At 37.8% G+C, this 23,739-nt stretch overlaps 1 protein-coding gene across 1 annotated transcript in view; it reads left to right on the forward strand.

Moving 5' to 3' along the window:
- The window catches only part of Crb1 (crumbs cell polarity complex component 1), a 146,714-nt gene that overhangs the window by 74,306 nt on the left and 48,669 nt on the right, over window positions 1–23,739 (forward strand). The window contains exon 6 of the mRNA XM_059280190.1: window positions 20,418–21,374. Coding sequence (XP_059136173.1) covers window positions 20,418–21,374 — 957 coding nt within the window. The remainder of the gene's footprint in view (window positions 1–20,417; window positions 21,375–23,739) is intronic.

Consider the following 23,739-nt stretch of genomic DNA (forward strand, 5'->3'; position numbering starts at 1 on the left):
AAAAGTGAAATCCTGTTGTCCATAGCATTCTATGACCATTTGGCATTCCCTACAATGTTTTATGAAGTATAATTTTGATAGACTATGTAGATCCGAAGGTAATATCTAGTTTTATAACAGGCAAATTTAAAGCTTGGGGCACCTTGAAGCTTCCTGACTAACAGGAAGAAAGTAGACTCCACGGACCATCAAGTGAGAATTCTGCCAGTTAGCAGACGTCTGAATTTGACCTTACTGTGACTCAGTTTCCTCATCTTCAAAGTGCTTACCTTGTTAGAGGGACAAAATGATCAGTGGCTCAGCTTCTAATGTTGCAGAAAACTTTTTATTGTCACATTTTGTTTGCAGCTAGCTCCTCTTCGTGTTAGCATTTTTATTTCACTCTTACTAAAATAATCAAATCCCAGGGTGCACTTAAAGGTGATTATGCATTAAGACTAATTAATATTGGATCGGTTTACACACACTTCAGTATTAACTAACCCATGCTAGGTTCCTGCCCCTCACCAGCAAGCACACATCAGGCGAGGAACAGATGCACTCTATCAGGAAGGATGCACACCTAGTGAACTATTTATTTGGGGAGAATTTTGTTTTCTTGAAATGGTATCAAATTTCATGTCAGTGATTCTTAACATCTACTAAAAGGTTTACAATTTTTGTTGTTGTGTGTATTGATGTATGCTATTGATGACTCTTCTATAGTAAATCATGCCTGCAGTGCAAGAGTAATCACAACTTTGAAACATTACCTGTTGCATGGTTTAAAATGTTTTTCTCATCTTTTATCTTTTTATATTGTATTGATAAATACATATAAAAATTTACCTTCTGAGCCATTAATTGTACAGTTCAATAATGTAAGGTCTGCTCACATTGTATGGCCAATCTTTCAAACTCTTCATCTGGCACAATTGAGACTGTATATCGCTTCCTTTCCTCATCTCCAGGCAGCCACCATTCTACTGTCTCTGTGAAGTTAATATTTTTGGCCCTCATATATGAGGCAAAGTTAATATTTTTGGCCCTCATATATGAGGCAAAGTCATGTAGTATTACTGTTCTGTTGTTTGTGTGACTTATTTATTTCACTTAGCATGATATCATCAGGGTTGATCCATGTTGTAGCATGTGGCAAAATGCCCCTTTTAAGGATTAATATTTGAGTGTAATATATACGTGTGTGTGTGTGTGTGTGTGTGTGTGTGTGTACACAATTATTTACCCAGTTACTCATAAGTGGACATTTGGATTACCCCCCTATTTTGCCTATTACAGATGTTGCAGTCATTAATATTGTATAAATACCTCTCTTCCCCTTCCATATTCTTCTTTCTGTCCCACAAAACTGGAAGAATTCTACACTGAATTACATCCCCAACCTTCCAACCCTTAAAAACCATGCTTTCTCTATTGGGTTGTCTACACTAAAGTGGGATTGATGGATTTTATGACACATGAAAAAAAATGACTTTTTCTCTGTTCCCACACTACAGTGATCAGCAAAGAATAATTCTATGATCTCAAAAGGTGTGGACATTTTGCCTCACCAGCAAGCAAGCAATCAACAGTGAACCTAAGCTGAATGTCCTCTGACTCATCCTAATGAGCCTTCTCCATCCTAAATATACTACTTCCTAGTCAACCCTTAGCTTCCAAAACATTACAGCTTTGGAGATTCCAGGGAGTTTAAGAATTAGATGCTGAGTAGCAGGAGGGAGGACCAAATGTTCATCACTTTACATATGGTAATTCTGCTTTTAATTTAGTGTGTGTGTGTGTGTGTGTGTGTGTGTGTGTGTGTGTGTGTTATGATATACATGTGGAAGGAGGTCAGAGAGCAACTTTTGGGACTTGGTTCTCTCCTTTTACAGTGAGTTCTGGGAACTGATCTAAGGTCACCAGGCTTGGGAGGCAAGGGCCTTTACCCACTGAACCATCTCCCCACGTCTATGTTTAATTTCTGAGGAACCACCATATTGGCCACACCAACTTACATTTCCATCAACAGTGAACAAGAGATCCAGTTTATCCTTCTTCTCCTAGTATTTTTTTATATTCAGAATTATAATCATTATATTTAAATATGTTTATAGGAATTCATTGTATTTCTAATATTTATAAATAAATGCATATATGCTTTGTTTCATTCATTTTGTTGATTAAGTTCACATATATGGATATTAAATTTATATGTGTAGCAATTAATAAATAATATACATGCATGTTATATTGCTCTATTTGTTTTGTTAATTAAACTTGTACATATTCAAATCCTTTGTTTCTTTTTCTAACTGCCAAGATGCTAACATTCTGGACTTCTCATTTTCTATTGCATAACTAATAGTAAATTTTCTATCTAAATAAAATTTCTATATTTTCTCCTCTTAAGAATTTTTTTCTTAGCAAAGATCATATCCAGTATGCCTTTTATCTTAATGGGATTTATTAATCTTTCTAAGTCTAAAATTTTGGTGTTCATCAATATTGAGAAATTCTCAGCCATTTTATCTGTCACAATCTCCTGTATCTTATTTTCTTTATTGGCTGCTGTTGTAGCTGGTTGAATGGTAATGTTCTTTGCTCTTTTACCTCCTGTGACTCAGAGCTGCTCTTTCCTCGCCGTCTCTGTTCTTGATATTTGGAGCTCAGTCCAGGTCCCCACATCCAGTAACTCTGTTATCTGTGTCCAGTCCGTTATTTAACCCACAGTTGGCCTCTTACACCAGTATTTATCTGTTTCTAGAAGATTCCACCCTTTAATCTTTTGAAATGGCCTCTTCTATTTTAAGATCCATTTATATTTTCAAATCTCTTAACTACACAATTCACTATCATTGTAAATTTTTACATCTCTTCTTCCCAATTTATAGTCACCATTCTTTGCTTCCTTGTAATCTTTCTTCACTTGTAATCTCTTTTCCCTTAGGATTTCATTCTTTTCTTTAGATTTATTTGCTGCCTGGGTAGCAGAGTTTTGTTTCTTAGGTGGGTACCTTAGAGCCATTTCCAGTTTTTAAATGTGTTTTTTTCTTTGTTTCACAACAGTGTGAATTTCAGAATCCACACCAAAATATCAGATTAGTAATTGGGAATTCTCAGGGAAATTTATGTTTCAGTTGACCAAAGCCGTGACTAACGCCTGTCCCCACACACTTGTCCCTTCTGCAGCATTCCAGATATGCTTCCTCTCAGCCTCAAACTGGAGGTACTGTATCAGGAAGGAGGGCATTCATTTTTCTCCAGTCATAGCTCATCCAATTGTCAGCCATCACATGACTTTATCTTGAAGTTTTTGTCAACATAAAGTCTCCTTCTTCTTGCTTCATACTTTGCATAGTCTACTTTGCCTAAGATGAATATTTCCTATCCTAAAGTTTTGTTTTTACCAAGGAGATTGCTACTTCTTAATATTTTTAAACCCTTTACTTATAAAATGTTGTTTAAGCCCCTGCCCACTGCTGTTTATTGGGTTGTTTATTTTCATTCTCTGCCTTGTTGGATTTTATTGTTTGCCGTGTATCTTCTATTTTTATCAACTTGTGGATTTTTATCTCTACCAACGCTTTAGATATCCCATGCTTTTGTTCCATTAAGTAACTTTTATATTTAAGTTTTTTAAATGTTTTGACCTGTGTTTCTTTCATCAGCAAAATGAAAATGAAATCATGTTGTTCGAGGAGGGTTTCAACCTTGGAGATGAAAACCTCAGCATATTTCTCCCAAGTTCCCAGCTCTCTGTGGACAGCACAGTCTCTATTAACAGAATCATCACGTGGGGAATGATTGATGCTTCAAAACTCTTGTTTTTTATACTTTTAAAGAATGACTGCTCATAGTTATGTGCTTTATTCTATTTTGTGGAATGATTTCAATGAAAGTCCACATTGAACGGATTAGAATGCTTATTCCTAGTCCATTCATAATCTATGTGCCAATATTTGATAACATGCTGTCTTATATTTTAAACTAATATTCTACCATTGATATTTTAGTTGTGATATGTTTTCATATCAATTTGTCTAATGTAAGTATTTTAGATTTATAACATTAATTTTTAGATGCTAAGCTATGATTTTGCATTATTACTTATTAAATGTCTAGATGGGTGTCATCCTTCATAGATGAAACATGGACATCCATATTCATCTGGGAGCTCACGGATAATTCAGAAAGAAAAACCAATTACATTTTCTTTTACCATTAATTCTATTCAATCCTTCTCATTTCTCTCAAAGATATTTCTACTTTTAAGGTGCAATCTCTGTTCTCCAATCTTTCTGTTGTCTAGATTAAACTTTGGAACAACCTTCAATTTTGTTTTCAAACACAGATATGATTTTTAAATTTTTTTAATTGAAATATAACTGAGACGAGAACCCTGAGTCACTATACTGTTGAGCCTGTGGAGTCTCCACAACTAAGCATCTCTGCACACCCGAATCCCAGGTTGCAGTTTCATAGTCCATAGCTGTATGCTGCTCGCACCTCCAGTGTAGATTTGTATGGCCCTGCGGTGGTGCTTGCTCGGGTGGACCCTCATTGTGTCAAACATCTCTCCTCCTGCAGTCTTTAATCTCATCCTCTTGTCTTTTATCTTACCATTTTCTTTTCCTGTCTTCTCACTTCATTTTCCCAGAAACCAAGTTTTCATGCATTCTAAATTTTTCTGTGTTTTCCTTTACAAACTTAATTTTTACTTTTTTCCCTTTAGCTTCCTGGAGTTTATGTCCTTTCTTTTATGGTGCACTAGAGATGGACAATGGAGACATATTTATTTTTCTACCAGAAACATTCCAACTTTGCAAGTCCACACAGACCCATATATTTATCCAAGCACCATGCACTTTCTCTTTCTGCTTTATAACAAACAAAACAAAACAGAAAAAAAAAGATACCGGTTTCTTCAGTATCCCCTTCTTAGGAAAGTTGACTCTACTCTCCATCCTAAGGAGAATCCCTTCTCTCCTCTCTGTCATTGATTTATGTGGACTCGTGTTTGACTTAGGTTTGCTGATGGCCTTTGGAAAGTTCTTTGCTTCTAAGGAAAGGCTATTGGAAGGTGTGAGTGAGGAAGAAAAGTAGTAGACAGTGTCTCTTGAAGCCATTTCCCAGCTGTGAAAACAAGTTTGGTGGATGCTGAAACTCCAGTTAGTGTGGCAGAGGGTGATGGATAGTTATGGCCATATTCCTGATGTAGAATTCCAGGTCAAACAACCCCAGGGAGGTCTTTCCTGGGACTTATTTTTTATAAGGGCAAATAAATGCTGTTATTATATAGCCAGATTACATTTTGGTTTTCTATTGACTGATCTCAAATCATCTTGAAAAATCTGGTATTGATCTGGAGAGCTTCTCCCCAGTCATTGTAAGGAGGATGAGTGTGCCACTGACCCTGCGCACTTTGTGCCTAGGCAATGGTCAAACCCCACATGGCTCCATAGGGGAAGGGAGTTCCTTGTGGGTGTCTGAGAGCTGATGAACATCTGTCTGAATGCTGCTCATCTGACTTGGGGGCTCACATATTTCACAGCTACTTCAAGCTAGTCAGATAGAAGCAAATCCCAACTCCAACTGTGATTTTTTTTTTTCTTGGTCTGGTGTCAGCTCTGCCTTGCACTACATGAAACATTCTTCTTTTCTCTTGTTATCTCCACAGCTGCCCTTTCTAAAGGTACACAGGAAGATGGTATATAAGGATGGAAGAAAGAAATACTCCCCTAATGACCTCTAACCAGCAGCCATTGGCAGTTGCTCAGGTCTCTCATCCACGCTGATGGGGAACTCTGAGCTTAGCTGCAGACTATTGAATGTGACTATGCCTCTGTGCTGTCCCTAAAGGTGGAGGGAAGGATGAGTTTCTGTATGTTTAATTCAGTACCTTCAGTCATTTATACAGTAAGCTACATTTAATATCATTTGTAGAATTTTGTCACTCGTTATCTTTTTTTGTGTGTCTTCAAATACGTTTTAATGGATATAGACAGAAGCTACTGAATAGACAATGAAAACCAGTTATTGCTGTTCACACTTCTCATTCTTTATTCTTATTAACAATACGTATCTATGACAACTACAAGTGTTAAGAAATGGTTTGGGGACACTACCACATTTGGTCTGCCACTTTCTATCTGACTTTTGGAAGAGGTGTGTGTGTGTGTGTGTGTGTGTGTGTGTGTGTGTGTTATAGGTGTCTGCCTATATAGTATGTAGATGTTTATGAGGAGGTGGAGCATCTGGGAACCAGAAGTTGACCAATTGGATGTGCTCTTCAATCACTCTTCACTTTTTTTTAGGCAGAGTCTCTCACTGAGCCTGAAGTTATTGATTAATCTAGGCTTGCTAGAATGCCCTCCAGGGTTCTGCCTGCCTCTGCTCTTCCAGCTCTGGGGTTACAGACACAAGTGTGGGTACCCAGCTTTTACAGGATATCTATGTATCTAAACTCAGGTCCTCTATAAAATGCCTTATACAGCAGGTATTTTATAGAAGAACCATCTGAGTCCTGTAGAAAGTTTTATAACCCTTGTCAGACTCAGTTTATTCAACTTAACATCTACCTCACCTTAAGTTTGTAAGAAACAAATAATGCAATATTGTGCACAAGACCTATTTAATAGCTGAAGCTATCACTAATGTGCTCATATATTTTGCATATTTTGGTAGTGTTAAGGACAAAATAAACATTTCATGAATATCCATATATTCATGTTTATATATTCTGTATATTTTAATGGGATAGAACAGGTAATGTTTCTAAAAAGTGAACATTGTAAATGTTTCTTTCAGTGAGTGAATTCTAAAGTAAAGTCAAGGGAATTTTAAACTTTTTAAACAATAGTCAAGTTCAGAAACATTAAGAAAAATATATTACTTTGTAGAACTTCATATTTTCCAAAATCATTTATAAATAAACTATCATATCCAGTGCTCACAATACCACAAACAGAGTCAAAGTATTCATTCTCATTTTGACACTGACAAAAAATAAAATTAATGAGAACTAAAGGCTCCTGGAAGGACCACATATTTACTTGGAGCCATTGCTGGAATATTTCATCTTAGAAATCTTTCTTCCACTTCCATTACTGAATATGCTTATAAATTAATATATAGAAAATTATAAGGATCAAGTCAGCCTACATTATCAACAACATGTCCAACATTTTCTTGTTAATATAAGAAGGATAAAATTATAATGAAGATAAAATATGGAGGGAAATCCTTTGTTGCATTTTAATAGGTTCTGTTTCTTTTATGAAGGACATTCTAACTCTTACTAAGTTAATGAGCAGTACAGGATCTGATCCGTGGTAAGTTGGAGGTTTGGGCTATTCAGTAATTCTAAATACATATTTTGGTGAAGCAGTCCCAGATTTTTCTTAAGAAAGCTGCATCCACTCATTTGTTTTGTAAATATCTCTGCCACCAGTTAGCGAGAGTTTAGACGCCAGCCCAGAGTCTGTTTTCCAGCACCAGTACACTTAGAGACAGTGATAAAGTTTATGTCTTTCTTGACAGTTTTTTTTCTCTAATTGCAGCTTCTTTGACAATTTCTGGATTGTGCATATCTTTGAAAACATATCCATTGAAATTTTAAACCCCACCGCTCCAAAGAATCACTTAGAAGCATTCGTGAGCTTGCAGTGTCTATGGCTGGAGAGTTCGCTCAGTGGTTTAGGTCACTCATCGCTCTTAGAGAGAACTCAAGTTTGAATCTCAGTATCCATGTGGCAGCTCATAACCATCTCTAGCTCTAGTCTCTCCTCAGGAATTAGGCACACACATGGTGCACCTACATATATACAGGCAAAACAATCATACACATAAAATAACAAAATAAATAAAATATCTAGACTCAATCCATATTTACAAGTATAGATTTCTAGAAAAGTGTCCCAAGAATCTGTAGTTTTAAATATAATCCACAAGAAGCCATTCTTATTTTAAAATGTAAAGATTCAAAAATATAAATCATCTCCTCAAATAAGACAATATCACAAAATGACACTTGAATATTCAATATAGTCCTGTAATGTCCCTTTATTTTCACAGTAAATATCTATGGTTACCAGACATATAAGCCTTACATTGGAAAATGATTAGTATTTTCTTCCAATGTATTTATAGCCTGAAAAAATGGTGGATGCATTTTGTTTTAATTTTGGAAATTAAAGACATTACTACAAGCATTCTATCAAAATATAAAGACTGCATGGTATTCTTGTGTAGTATATAGCATAATATGCAGTATTACTATATAGAAGTAATACTATATAGAAGAAATTTAATACAGTTATTCATTCTTATAAGACTTATAGATAGCCTTTGGTATTTTATTTGTTTGTTTGGTTGGGTTTTTTGTTTTTTGTTTTGTTTGAGAAAAACTCATATAACAAGCAATAAAGAGCAATATGATATAGTCTGTGCCGGGCTTATAGCTTTGCCTGTTCCAGAACAAAGATAGACATTCCTATAAGGGCAAGCTCAAGGTCAGCTGAGCCTCAAAAGGAACGTGAGATTTTGAGTAGTTGGAGACACAGAAAATTTTGAATATGTTTTAATTTTTATTTTACTGAAAAATGTATATAGACCATCCACATAGTAGGCAGTGGAAAGTAATGCCGAGACATAAATAAAAGCCCGACTGCAGAAGGCCATGAGCACCCAGCAGGTCCTAGCAGGCCAGTAATTCACTTGGCCTTTGACATGATTTTTCTAGCTTTGCAGAACAAAAACATTAATACATTTTTGAGAAATGACAAACAGCACTACTGAAGAATGTAAAGGCAGTTCCCATTCTAGCAGAGAGGGAGAAAAGAGTACTAGAAGCTGCAGCACATATAACCCAACACAAAGCACGTTTTTGTAATCCACCAGAACTCGGGTGTTTAATCATTCACTTGACAAGAAGGGGGATAAAGGCCTAAGCAATGGCAGGGCCATTGATGATGATTTACTGATCAAAGCCTATTAGGACAGTTCTGGTCGAACTGGATTGAGTTTCTCTGAAATTACCTTTCAAAGTAACATCAACAGGACTGAGCATGGGCCACGCTGAACTTTCTACATGTTAGTTCATAAAGTAACTAAAAATCACTCACCTGTTATCCACTGAGTGGCACAGTAACTTTTGAAGTATAAAATCAAGTGAAATGTGGAAGTCAAACTCAAAGCTTTCTGCAATTTTGCCTTTCATCTGAAGATAGCAGAATATTTTTTTTTCACACAATGGACTGAGTAAAATCTCTCTCTGGGTTCAGTATATTTTATCTGAGCTTCAATATAGTTCTGAACAAATATCAGTTACTAGAGAATGTATTTGTGTGTATCATACCTTCAAATAGTGTGTCAATAAAGGCAAATACATGAAGGATACAAATGCTTCCTGGCTCTGTATGTACACAAAATAAAAAAACTTACACAGAGTAGATCACCAATAATAACAGCACGTTTCTCTGGAATTGTTAAAGTCTGAGTGGCCCACAGGAAAGAACTTTTGATGTGACGTATTTTTTTAAATGTTTCACTTTAATCATTTCACATTAAGCTATATATTTAGATAGTTTAAATTAAATTAAATTAAATTGAAAATATATTTAGATATATTTTTCCTTGCATTTCTGGTTTAAAATGTAGCCAATTGTGTGTGTGTGCTTAATGACTAATACTACTGATTAGTGTACTGTCCTATTCAGTTAATGATATTATCCTTTTTATTAATTTATTTTTCATGTTTAATTGATTTATTTCACTTCCTTCTTGTTTTCTTGTGTGTGTGTGTGTGTGTGTGTGTGTGTGTGTGTGTGTGTGTGTGTGTAGGGGTGTTACTTCAGGCATGCAAGTATGAGAGAATGGGTATGAAGGTCTCATAAAAACTTTTGGGAATTATTTCTCTGTATCTACTGCAGGACCTGGGGATTGAACTCAGGTCTTCATGCTTTTGCTGCAAGCACTTTTACCCACTGTGCCACCTCATCAGCCGTTGGCCCTATTTCCAATCCCTAAATGGTTACATTTTTAATGTTTTTATTTTTATCAGTTTATTTTTTATTCCATGTGTATGTGTGTGTGAGTGCCATGAATACCGCATGAACTTCCAATGCCTGAAGCTGCCAGAAGAGGGCTTGGAGTTACAGGTGGTATGAGCTACCTGGTGTGGTTGCTGGGAACTAATCCCTGGTCCTCTGCAAGGTACTATTAACCACTGACCCATCTTTGCAGCCCCTAAATGTCTATAAATATTTAAAATATCATTTTATGCCAGCACATCAAATTATTCTCCTGGAGGCATCTCACAATAGAGAACAAAAGACTCAAACTGGGAGTTAGGCAGACTGTGGAACCAAGTGGACCTGGCTCAGTGCTAGCTCCTGGGAGTTGATGGTGGCTGTATCCCCTTCAGCATTTACAGCAAGAAGCATATATTAACACTCTCCATGACCCATGACCCTGAACCACCAGCCCTGGGCAGTTTCTCCCTTTAAGCTTTATAGCAGCCTGCTCTGCAAATCACAACTTGTCCCTTCTTACATTCTCAAAAACTATCACAAAATAGTTTTTGCTTTAGGATCTTAATCTATTCAGCACATTTTCCACCTATAAATTAATCTTCTCACAGGAATTATGACAGAATCTGAGGACGGGAAGAATCAATAAAGGTCACTGAACTCCATTACCTGCCCTCTCTTATGTCTCTATTTACACCCATACTGAATGCCTAGTATTTCTGACTCTGCACAACTTCTTTGCCGGGAGACCTGCTGTCTCTCTAGACACCTGACAGTGCTAGGTTTCCTTTAACTCCTAGAAGATTACACCTAGTAACATAAATGCAGCATGCCATGGCATCTTACCACCGGTTCCATGTTCTCATGCGGGACCAAATAAACAATCGAATTTCCTAAGGTGGACATTTCGCAGCAAAATGAAACTGCTCTGTGATTAGCTGTGTTCAGGTTAATGGTTCCCATTTTCACAACTCTTCCTCTAGTGATGTGATTTTAAGCAAATTTACTATTAGTACACCTTTCCTGGTGGATTATGTGTCTTTCAACTCCCTGAATTCAAAACTGAATCTGGAGTTAGTTACGGTGACATTTCATTTCTTTGGTCCCAGACACTGCCCATCCCTTGAGTGTTTTCACATATGACAGTCAAGACTAAGCCATTTCTGGTCAAGGAATGAAACAAAACTGTTTTAATCCTCAACAGATTCAGATGAAACCTGCTCATAAAATAATGTCCCAGAAGAAAGAGTGGAGAAGAATCAAGTTGTGCTCATAAGTAATTGCATAAGAGATGCATATCTATTCATGTTATATCAAAGCCACTGGGAGAGCCCCATGTCCTGCTGACAATACCACCACTGTCAGGACATTTGGCTATTTTTTTGAGCCTGAATTTTCTCTTTGTATAAACAGGTAACAACCAGTTCTCTGGCTCAATAATAAATGCACAGAATCTCTCTTTGTGAGAAAAAAAATGGATAATTGTTCCCTGCAGCTTGTGGAAAACTTCCACCCTTAGTGGCTACAAAGAGCATGCTGCCTTGAATCCATCCTGGCCTATTCCATATCCTTATTCTAGTCTATTCAAACTTGTCCCCATTCATTTTCCTCTCCATATTTGTAGTATATAGAGTAATTAACATGGGTTCATATGAATAAATAAGGCTTGCACATGTCTCAGTTTCTTCTTCTATTGCTGTGAGAAAATTCCCTGACAAAAGCAGTCTAAGAGATAGAGGGGTTGTTTTGCTCACAGTTCAAGGTGCTATCCTTAGAGTGGGAGAGCCAAGGGTGCAGGCGCCTGAGGCAGTGGTCTTACTGAATCCACCATCAGGAAACTGAGAGTGAATGCTTGTTCTGGGGTCACTTTCTCCTTTTGGCACAGTCCAGGATTCCAACCCAGTGAACAGTGCCACCCTAGGGGGCATGTCTTCCAACTTCAGTTAACCCAATCATGATAATCCCCACAGGCATGCCCAGAGACCCATTTTCCAGACATTCTGGATTTCACCAAGCTGACAATTGAGATTAACCACAGAATACTGTGCCACACTTCTCATTTTCTTTCTTTGTTCATCTGTCGCCATTTTGTTTATCTCTGTACATGGTTTCAAGTACGTATATAGTACTTATTGGTGTGTGTATGTGTCTAGGAAAAATCTTGTTTTTCTTATATAAATCTATGCCCCTTGTCTTAGTTGGATTTTTTTTGGGGGGAGGTTAGGGCATCTTAGGGGTGTTGTTTGATTTTTGGTTGTTTGGGGGTTTTTTGTTTTTGTTTTTGTTTGTTTGTTTGGTTGGTTGGTTGGTTTTTCGAGACAGGGTTTCTCTGTGTAGCTTTGCACCTTTCCTGGATCTCGCTCTGTAGACCAGACTGGCCTCGAACTCACAAAGATCTGCCTGGCTCTGCCTCCTGAGTGCTGGGATTAAAGGCGTGTGCCACCACTGCCCAGTTGTTTGTTTGTTTTTATTGTTACAACAAAAACCTTGAGAATGAGTAGTAAGTAAAGAAGAGAAATAACCTCTTTTACCTCTGGAGGTAAAAGTCAAGACCACAATGTAGCTGGAGAGTTTCTCTCTGGGTCCCACCAAGTGCCCCCCTCCCCACATTCCAACCCCGCAGTTCCGCAGCCCACTCACAAAATAAACATACAGACACTTATGTTGTTTAAACTGTTTGGCCTAATGGCTCAGGATTCTTGCTATCTAGTTCTTATATCTTAAATTAACCCATATCTATTAGTCTATAAGTTGCCACGTGGCTTGTGGCTTGCTGGTACTTTACATCTAGCTTTTCATGGTGGCGGCTGGTGGTGTCTCTCTGCCTCCACCTTCTACCTCCCAGAATTCTCCTCCTCCTTGTCCTGTCTACACTATCCTTCCTGCTGGCTACTGGCCAATCAGCATTTTATTTATCAATCAATCATAGCTACATATATTTACAGCATACAGGACATCCCATAGCACTTGTCCTTTTCTGTTTTTTCAAAAAGGAAGATTTTAACTTTAACATAGTAAAATTACATATAGCAAAACAATTATCAAGCAAGAATTACAGTTATAATATCTAGTATATTTATAATATCTAGTGTATTTGTATTTGGCAGAATTAAAGAAGACATCCTATCTATCCTATATTTGTGAATCTAAGGTTTTATATCTAATTTATCTTTTATCATAACTAAGGGAAATTGTAACTATCTAGTCTTCAACTACATCAAAGACCTCAGAAGGATATAATATTACCTGAGAAATGGTAGAAGGACACAAGCAACTTTCGGGAGTCTTGCAAGAGTAGACAGAGATAGCTGGCAGCCTGGACAGTCATCCAAAGTTCCTCAGTAAAGTTGGGGCACCTGTCTTCATCCCACAAGCCTAGAGTCTCTCAGTCACTTCTCTCTGTGTCCAGGAGAATGTCTGGCAGTTTCCTCTGCGAAGCAGGAACCTGAAGGACCACTTTGCCAAGCAAAGTTCAGTGGTCATCTTTAAGCCTCAAACTCACAGTAGATCACACTGCTTCGGGGTACCATTCCTACCTTTGCTGTCACAGCCTATAAGAAATATCCATAGGTCTGTATGTCTGTCCTGTGAGAAATGGAAATAAAAAGTCAAGAACCAGTGAGTCTACTATTTGTCAACACCATATATATTTAAGTTATCCTGTCTTATTATGTTAGATGACATGAGGTCTGATAGTAGAGCTGTTATTTACTCACAGTGATAATTCAAATCTGAGTATCCCACGAGTGCAGTCATCTCTAGCTGTCCACAGACCATTGCTTCTACACCCAGTGGTGATACTCAATCCATGGTTTCTCAGGTCACTTACGTGAAGTGGTGTGGTACTTGAATAACTGCCAACAGCCAGATGCCCTGCATGCTTTAAGCCACGTGTAGATTACTTATAATGACTAATGCAATGTAAATACTGGGTAGATGGGTGTTACACAGTATCCCTTGATCAACAATAGTAAAGAGTCTATAGATCTTCAGAACAGATCTCATATTTGTTAGTAGGCCTGAGGTAAAGTTGGGAGAATCCTTGGAGGTGGTATTCACAGATATGGAGGGCAAGCTACACCCACTGGAGTCTCAGTGAAAGCCTCTGTGGTTTCCCTTCATCTTCCTGTCCTTTTCATTCTCTACCAGAGTCAACAGATTTGAACTTTCTGTGAACTTCTTAATCACACCCTGTTGTCTTGAGGGGGTTGGTTTTGTTTCAGTAGTAGGGACTGAACCAAGCCCCCTAAAAAACCAGGTGTGATGGAGGCTGATCCCTGCAGTATCCGTGACTTGGAAGACAGACAGAGCGACATAACAAGACCTTAGTCTCCCAAAGAAACAAATCAAACAAAAGAGCAACACAGCACTTCCTTCATTGTGAAGAAAAATAAAATCAAGTAATGATTTTTATTTTTATTTTATTTTTTTGGTTTTTCAAGACAGGGATTCTCTGTGTAGTTTTGGTGCCTCTCCTGGATCTCACTTTGTAGACCAGGCTGGCCTCGAACTCACAGAGATCTGCCTGACTCTGCCTTCCTAGTGCTGGGATTAAAGAAAGGCATGTGCCACCACCACCCGACATAATGATTTTCCATAATCAGTTTCTCTTCATCATAGTTTGTGTGGAGCTTCCTCAGGTTCCATAATAATGTTGCTCAATGTCCAGATCATACTAACATTGACTAAAGAGACTTACAGAGGGAGGCACTGTGCATCCTGCGAGGATCAGATCTAAAAATATAACAACGCTGCCTGGTAAGTGGCACAGCTGAGTCTTATGTTAAGCCCCACTGATCCAGCTCGAGAGGGAGTGAGTCAAAGCTGAGCCCTCACATTCTCCTGAGCAGTGCAAGCCCACATTTTTAGAAAGAACACAAGGACATCAGAAACAGTTTTGGTCGACCTAGTAGACTTTGATTGGCTGGTGTTTTTACTTTTTACAGAAATATGTTTGGAGACAAGACACAAGGTTTTCACATTTTAATGGTGATGCTTATAGGTAACTTGCTTTCTTCTTATTATTTAGATAAGATAATTGGTATTGTTGCTACAGTTTTAAGGTGTTTATTTAATCACTAATATTTAGTGCTATAACAGATACTATTGGTATATGAAAAGTAGAACTTTGAGCAAGAGAAAGTGGATATATTCATACAACAAACCTATGTGTTTTTTATTTATAGTTCCTTCTTGAATTTATATTTTTGAAAAGAATGTCTAAGTAATTAAAATAGATCAAAATGCAATTTTTTTTGTTTTTATAGAAACAATTTTTCTACAAGGTATTTCATTAGCAACATGACTTACAGTGAAAAACATGGCAAAGTCAATTTATAGACAGTTATGAACAGGGTTTCCCAATGTAACCCACACTGTCCTTAAGGTCAGGAGCTTCCTAATTCAGCTTTCCGAAGGCTTGGGTTACAGGTATGTGCCACCAAGTCTGACTCCCAGAATACAAATGTTATGTATTCCGATTAATGTTTGCAATTTACCAGGTGGTGGAGATTTTTCTATCATGATTATTTTTAAATGTGGCACTACTATAGAATCATATGCTATATTAGAATTTTAGAAAAATAAGTAGTAAGATTTTAGTTAACTACATTGATTTAAAACAATACTAAACTTTAAGCAATCTACATTATTCATCAACACTTGGACATGAGCAACCAAATAACAGCTACCCCCAATGGAAATACAAGTGTATTATAGGTGTCATGAATATCACCTATTATTATTAAAATAATAATCCTTTTATTTTCATAGGCAGCAGACCTTTTCCTCTGCCCAGTCAGTGAGATAACCAGTGAAGGAATTTTCTTTTTCTTTTTTAAAAATTTTTGTATCTTATATTTTACTTTTACTGTATGAAATGGTTTGCCTTGCATGTATGTCTGTTCACCACGTGTGTACCTGGTCCCTGTGGAGGTCAGAAGAGGGGATTAGATCCACTGAGACAGTAGCGACAGGCAGCTATGAGCCACTGTGTGAGTGCTGGGAATCCAACATGGGTCTTCAGCAAGAGCAGTCAGTGCTTTTAACCACTGAGCCATCTCTCAAGCCCCAGGGAAGGAATTTTCAATGTGTTTTTTTCCCACCTTTAGTTGACCGAGCTCACCCAATAATCTGACCTTATTTGGTGGGATGTTTGTAGAACTGATTTTAAACAGACAGGAGCACAAGTCTCTGCAGCCCTGTTTTCACTTATTCTATGTATCCTTCAGACTTTTAATATCAACACAGGCTTTCTCTTCCTTTCTTTTGAAGCGATGGCAAAATTTAATTTTTTTATATATAAGGGAAATATTTTGCCAGGTGATTGGTATTTTGTGAAAGATCATATCTGTATATTCTAGGGGTAATAAAAATACAGTAACAACTGTAAAGAAAGTACTGTCGTTGATATTTACATGCTGAACAGATACAATTCAAGACAACTTGAACTGGAGGGAAATAAACATTCCGTTTCCGGCCTTGATCGTCTTCCTTGTGGAGTTTTAACTGCTCCTGGCGCGTCTTCCTGTCTCTAGTTTCTTTTTCTTCGCTCATCCCTGTGGGACTGACCTTTGGAGGGGACCACGTTGGTCTTCCAGCCCACGTTTACCCCATCGTTTCCCACTGCCAAAAAGTAAATGAGTAAGTAAATAAAACAATAAAAACTTTGTAAGCTCCAGCTCTCCGATCTGGCTGCATTGGGCTAAGCTTTCTAACTTGATCTTCTTCCATGAATCTTCCATGGCAGCCTGTTTGCCAAACACAACTGCCACTTAGGGATGTCTTCAGATTTTCCATCCAGCGTGTTTTGTTTCTTTGCTTATTTGTGCACATAATGACTTTTTTGGGGAGCCACTCTGATATATATCTGAAATGTAGATTCAACCTTAGTTCCCTAAACCTTTCCGGGCCATCCTGAAGTGAGGCCGCTAGGCTGCGGTCGTTTTTACCAGTGCAATTCAGTGGGTGTGCAGTTACTCACACTGCCACCTCCTTTCCACACATTTCCTACCTTCATTAAGCTCAGTAAGACTTCAGTGTCGCTTCATGCTACCTACATGACTTTGTGCATGGTCTATATGACACCGCTATTTCTTTATTTGATTTTAATTATTAGTTTTAACGTCTCAGTGTTGTTCACTGTCTCTGATTCAAAGCCTTCACTAGAACTTATCTAAATATGGTCTGGCGGTGCCTGAGTTTGCTCTTTACTGATTGTCTGCCACCATTGGAAGGCTGCTGTGTGCAGCGTATTTTCATAAGTTCCAAACCATTATACTATAATCACACTTATGTCACACCATTATAGTATAATCACATCAATGCCCGGTCTTTGGCTTCCACATCTGTCCATATCCCACAGTGTCCTGTGAGAGTAGGACACAGAGTAGAACTTTGCAAATTTTAAAGAGTTGTAAATTGAATGTTTAATTAGTTATTAAGATGCTTTGCTGTAGGTACCAAACTAAATTCTAGGAGAAATTAAAATGCAGACTATCACAATCATAAGCTTCAGGCTTTTAGAGCTTAGGTGAATTTCAAGGGTAGATAAATGTCCTTGGGAGGGAATATGAGGTTGTGTGTCTATAAAGAAATGTCTTGTTTGTGTCTATTGTTGGTATAGGGTCTTTTTGTGTAGTGGAGGCTATCCTGACCTTCAATGTACACCCCAGACTGGCCTCAACCTCCTAAACACTGGGATTAGGAGCATGTCTACAATGCCTGCCTGCCAAAAGTTTCATTTGGTGAAATACTTGCTGGTTTCTTGTACAAATATGTAAAAATCAAATTTATGGAAAATTTCCTCTAATACAAAAATCAAACTCTTGATGTAGTTAAAATTTCTTTAGAATGCTCCTTTATAGTTATTTTTTACTTATCATGTTATATTCATTCTCTGTATCCATAAAACAGATCAACCCCATCCAACTCTATTCTTTCTATTCATAGAGTATTTATAACATGTGCCCTCAGAACTGTTCTAGCACTGTGGGAGACTCTAAGTAAAATTATAGTTCTTCACCATTCTCACAGAACTTAAAATATTTTTGAATTAGCAGAGCTTCTGTGAAATCAATCCAAGTAAGGTAAAATATAAGTATGATGGAAACCTCCCAGTCAAGTACCTAAATGTCTGGTACTTGTGCTAGCGGGCAGTGAAAAATTATCATTTCCTAAATTAATAAGCATACATAGAAAGTACACTTTAGGTTTTGGATAAGATTTAATCCCTTATAAAATATTTGTTACTTTAGGAAAATCATTAATTAATCATTTAAAAGATTAATTATCAAATGAATCTTTCGTTTTAGGGGTTCTTGGGATTTTCACATATGAGCCAAGTATTAAAGTAAGGCTTAGATGCTGATTAATGAATAAAACACGTTTTCTTTCCCTAGCGGAATTTAGAGTCTAATGAGATTCTAGACTAAGTACACTGTAATTCTCATATTTACTTTCTATTATTATTTCAAGACTTTTCGATTTGAAGGGCAGAACAAGTAACCCACACTTTGTAAATTATCTTTCAGTGACCGAGCACTATTTGAATTTTGTCAGTGAGGGTAAATCTTCTGGTTATTACTTTTTAGTAATGGCCAACATCTATTGGGAACTTGCACAGCAAACAGATTCCCAGTCCTTTACATGACTTAAGTCAGCCTGTGAAAATCTTTGTCATGTAAATGCCGTTTTTGTTCCTATTTTGTTGATGAGGAAAGTAAGACTTTCAAAGTGAAGGACTCAATCTGCTGAAGATCACACATTGCCTAGCTGTGCTTTGCATCTCAAGATGGGAACCTTTGTAGGACAGGTTTGTAATAGAAAGTTAAATAATGGGGAGCACATTGCCTGAGGAAAGAGTCCACATTTGTATCCAGGGTCACTGCCAGAAGAAGACTTTTCCTCCTTCTGTTTGTTTTTTATAGTATTAGTATCATATGTACAAAATAAAAAATGTAGGTATAGGCCTAACTGGGAAAATGTCATACACATATTAGTACCCAGAATGACTGGTAACACATGATTATCAGTTAAGACAGTATCAGACTGGATTTGGAAACATGATCTAGGGTCAGGTTGTAGAAATATTTTAGAACTTTGTCTTTTGACTTTCTAAACATCAATTTCTTCTGCAAAAAGAGTTAAGAAGATGTGCCTTGCAAACCGCAAATGGCTGTGAACAGAAATGCAATGTGGATGAAGGTACTGGGAAAAAAAATCATAAAGTGTACAACATATGTCAATTTGTTTTTGCTCATTTGCATTTATAGCCACTCCTAAAAATTGTTTGTCCTAGTTTGATGTCTGCAACTGAAATAAAATACTTTGCAAAAGCAAATTGGCGGAGGAAATGGTTTATTTTGGCTTGTAGATTCTTTTCCATCATTGAGAGAAGCCAGGGCAGGAGCTCAAAGCAGGAACCCGGAGGCAGGAACTCAGGCAGAGACCAGCGAGAAAGCTGCTCGCTGGCTTGCTTTTCATGGTTTGCTCAGCCTGCTTCTTCATAGAACCCAGGACCACCTGTCCAGGAATGATACAAGTCACAGTGGCCTGGGCCCTCCCTCATCAATTGTTAATCAAGAAAATGCCCCCACAGACTTGCCTACAGGCCACTCTGATGGAAGCAATTCCTGAAGTGAAATTCCTTCTTCCCAAGTGACCCTAGCTTGTGCCACATTGACAAAAACTAATAAGTACATTGTCACATTCTTGTCAGCTTGACTAAAATAGTTTTAAATAATTCTTTTATGGATATTGTTCTATTTTTCTTGAAATCAAGACCAACATTTTGTCAAAGCAAAATAAGAATTATCAGTGGGAACTTGTTGTAGAATAGATGTCTTATTTTGTTTAGGAATGCAGGAAAAAGGGTGGGCCCTTCCATCTGCCTGAGGAGCTTTGCTGTGAGAGATGTCTATGTCTATAGATCTGGCAGACTTTGGTTCTAGGTGTTACAGGATGATGCAACAAGAAAGCAATCACTGTTTCCAAACAGAGGAGAGGAAAATAACAGGATAAAAAGGGACAGAGAAAAGTATCCACAAATTCATCATTTTTTAATCTAGGATCATTGCCAAAACCAGTTTTCCTCTTTTTGTTTTGTTTTCATGTTAATGCCATATGTATACTTGACAATGGTAGCTTGAGACGATTGCTATAATTGACAAATGTTCTATTCCTAGAAGAATTCTAAGTCTGCCATGACTGCTCTTTTCACAGTATGTGTAGAATAATATAACTGATTTTAATTTTCCTCAAGAATTACGTTTTACTCCATCACACTTTTAACAATGAACTTGATCTGAACTTCTTGATTCTATCTAAAATGAAACTTCTACTAATGATTTGATTCCATATGTCTATGTGAGTATGTATATGCTTTACCTATTGTTTATTATTTAACAGGTATCCACTGTGAAGAAGACATTGATGAATGTCTACCAAACCCTTGCCAAAATGGTGGCACTTGTGAGAACCTGCCTGGAAATTATACCTGCCATTGCCCCTTGGATGACATTTCTAGGACCTTTTATGGAGGAGAAGACTGTTCTCAAGTTCTCCTGGGCTGCACTCATCACCACTGTCTCAATAATGGAAAATGCATCCCTCACTTTGAAAATGGCCAGCATGGATTCACCTGCCAATGTCCTTCTGGCTATGCTGGGTCATTGTGTGGAACTGATACCACACTTTCCTTTGAGGGCAACGGCTTCCTGTGGGTCACTAGTGGCTCACATACAACCAGACAGTCAGATTGTAACATATCCTTGAGGTTTCAGACTGTTCAACTAAACACACTTCTCCTTTTCCGAGGCAACAGGGATATGTCTATGAAGCTGGAATTGCTAAACGGTTGTGTTCACTTATCAATACAAGCCCAGAATCAGTCAAAGGTGCTTCTATATATTTCCCACAGCACTAGTGATGGTGAATGGCATTTGGTGGAGGTAACATTTGCGGAAATCATAACCCTTACCCTAACTGGCAGCTCCTGCAAGGGGAAATGTACCACCAAGACTTCTTTTCCAGTTGAGAATCATCAGTCAATATGTGCTTCTCCAAACTCTTTTTTGGGTGGCCTACCAGTGGGAACAACCAGCAACCATGTGTCTGTGCTTAACATCTATAATGTGCCGTCCACGCCTTCCTTTGTAGGCTGTCTCCAAGATATTAAATTTGATTCGAACCACATCACTCTGGAGAACATTTCGTCTAGCTTGTCATTAAATGTCAAAGCAGGCTGCACGAGAAAGGACTGGTGTGAACGTCAACCTTGTCAAAACAGAGGACGCTGCATCAACTTGTGGCAGGGTTATCAGTGTGAATGTGACAGGCCCTACGCAGGCTCCGACTGCCTGAAAGGTGAGAGGAGTGGGGTGCCCAGGCGTGCTGTGCCTCAGAGCAGAGCCATCTCAGAAACACCCAGGCAGCTACCTCCTGTTATGAAACATAAGGAGCCCTCAGGCCTTACACTGACGCTTGTTCACTAAGAGATAAAAGGAGACGGCGGTGACATGTATTAATTATGAGTTGGTTTCAGAGGACAGCTAAGCTTTACTTGGGCTGAAAAATATTTAATAATAATAATAATAATAATAATAATAATAATAATAATAAATTACAATATGCTAATAGTTCCTATCAAAATAGTGTTTCATCTAGTTGGTAAGTTGCTCTTAGATCTTTGCCATTTGTTGTATATCAGAAATGTGTGAAAAACCTTATTTGGACAAGATGTAATGTTTGGGAGAAATGGGAGCTTTAGACACAAAACTTTAGAGCCACATACTGGTACTGTATCCTGTGCCTGCAAGAGTCTCAATGAATATCCACTTCCCTGCTTCCTGTCTATGCAGTCTGTACTTCCTTAGGAATCGCGCTTAAGATTAGCAGGTTGACAATCCATCAGTTCTATTCAAAACCATCTCTTCCAAGATCTTAGGTACAAAACAGAGAGATGTCATCAGTAGAGACAGAAGGAAGACAGGAAATGTATTATCAGTAAAAACTCAGTAGTTGGCATACACAAGTCGATCCTATTCCTCTACCATATCAGTGAGAAGTGTATTTCAACTCCTTTACTTCCAGCACCTCTCCAAAGACTGCCACTGATAGCAATCAATACATATCTGCTCACTTTTATTATTATTATTATTATCATGCATTGAGAGGCCTGAGAGGGAACTCTAACAGACTGCTTTGAAGTTCGGCTGCAATTTACTCCACCATTTTAGAATAAGTCCAAGTAGGATAGCATCTGGTAAATAGTCTCCTCTGTTTTATATGAAGTAAAATTAGAACCAGCCGCAGCCTATACCCTACCCCATGTTCAATGGCTAAGAATTATTAGAAACTATTCGCAGGTTTACCCCTCACCACAATATTCATTACAATCATGGACCTGTTTGACAATGAGGCATGGCATCTGCTGCCCTATGTAATATTTTAAATGGCATGGTGAGTTGTTTTGTGATTATTTTTAAAGGAGAAAAGGTGAAATTATGCCGAGGAAACGGTCCACTTTTTGAAGAAAAATCTAATTGACCCAAGGCAATATTTTTACTACATATACAAAATAACAAACAGATGCGGACTCATTTTGACTGGCTTCCAGATGCGGTGACCCGTGAGGTTAACACTGACCGTGGGGATGCTGACTGTCCTAGGAAACAGATTCGAGAGATGCCAATCCAGTGGGTTCTGGTTTTCTTTATAGTTTTTTCTAACTTGGAAAATAGTGAACTTTTAAAACCAAATTCCTGATTTGGTTACACTTTCCATATTCCCGAAATAGTCTGATTATACCCCTCTATGCACACTGAGTGTGATTATATCCTCTGTTCTCATACTGTTTGCAACTGTTTAACCCTTCTTTGGGCATCAAAAGATTATAGGGCAGGAATTTCATAAAATTCTTCCTTTTTGGAAATTTTTGGGAAAAGTTAAAAGCAAAGTTATATTTTTCATATCACCCCTGAATCACCAAGTTAAAATATTTTGTACTGCTGGTATCTATGAGGGAATGTTTTCTGTATTTCATTCCTTTCACACATATACACACAAATGCTTAAGAGTAAAAATGAGAACTTAGAATGTATCTGATATTTTATACATATATTATATATATATATATATATAGTCAAGATGAGACACACCAAAAATCTGGAGAGCGAGCCACCCAGATAATGATTTTTTAAAATATATTTTATTGTTTTATTTTATGTGTGTGTGAGGGGGTCATTTATATACCTCATCAGGCCAGGTGCCTGCTGAGGTCTGAAGATCCCCTGAAGCAGGAGCTAAAGACAGTTTTAAACTGTCTGATGTGGATACTGGGGACCAACCTGGGTCCTCTCCAAGGGCAGCAAGTACTCTTCACCATATGAGCCACCTCTCGAGTCCCCAAATAATGATTTGGGAACAGTGTTTACCACTGGTAAACACAATGAAAGAAGAAGGACAGACTGGAGAGAGGGTTTTCTTGTCTGAGTAACCCAAAAGGTATAGAGATTGACAGTATCTTGAAGCTGATATTCCTAAAAATCATTTATGCCCCATAAGGAGGTTCTGAGAAGGTTTGCATGGGGCCCTGAACTGTCTGACGTGTTAACATCTTATGTATTGTGTTATGTGTCAGAACAGGGGTTCTGGGATATTGTTCTAAAGGCATGTATCACACATCTCTTGCTTTATTTGAAAAGTATCTATTTTTAAAAAGCAACTTGTA

This window comes from Peromyscus eremicus, chromosome 15 (assembly GCF_949786415.1).
Source record: "Peromyscus eremicus chromosome 15, PerEre_H2_v1, whole genome shotgun sequence".
In the NCBI taxonomy this organism is placed as follows: domain Eukaryota; kingdom Metazoa; phylum Chordata; class Mammalia; order Rodentia; family Cricetidae; genus Peromyscus; species Peromyscus eremicus.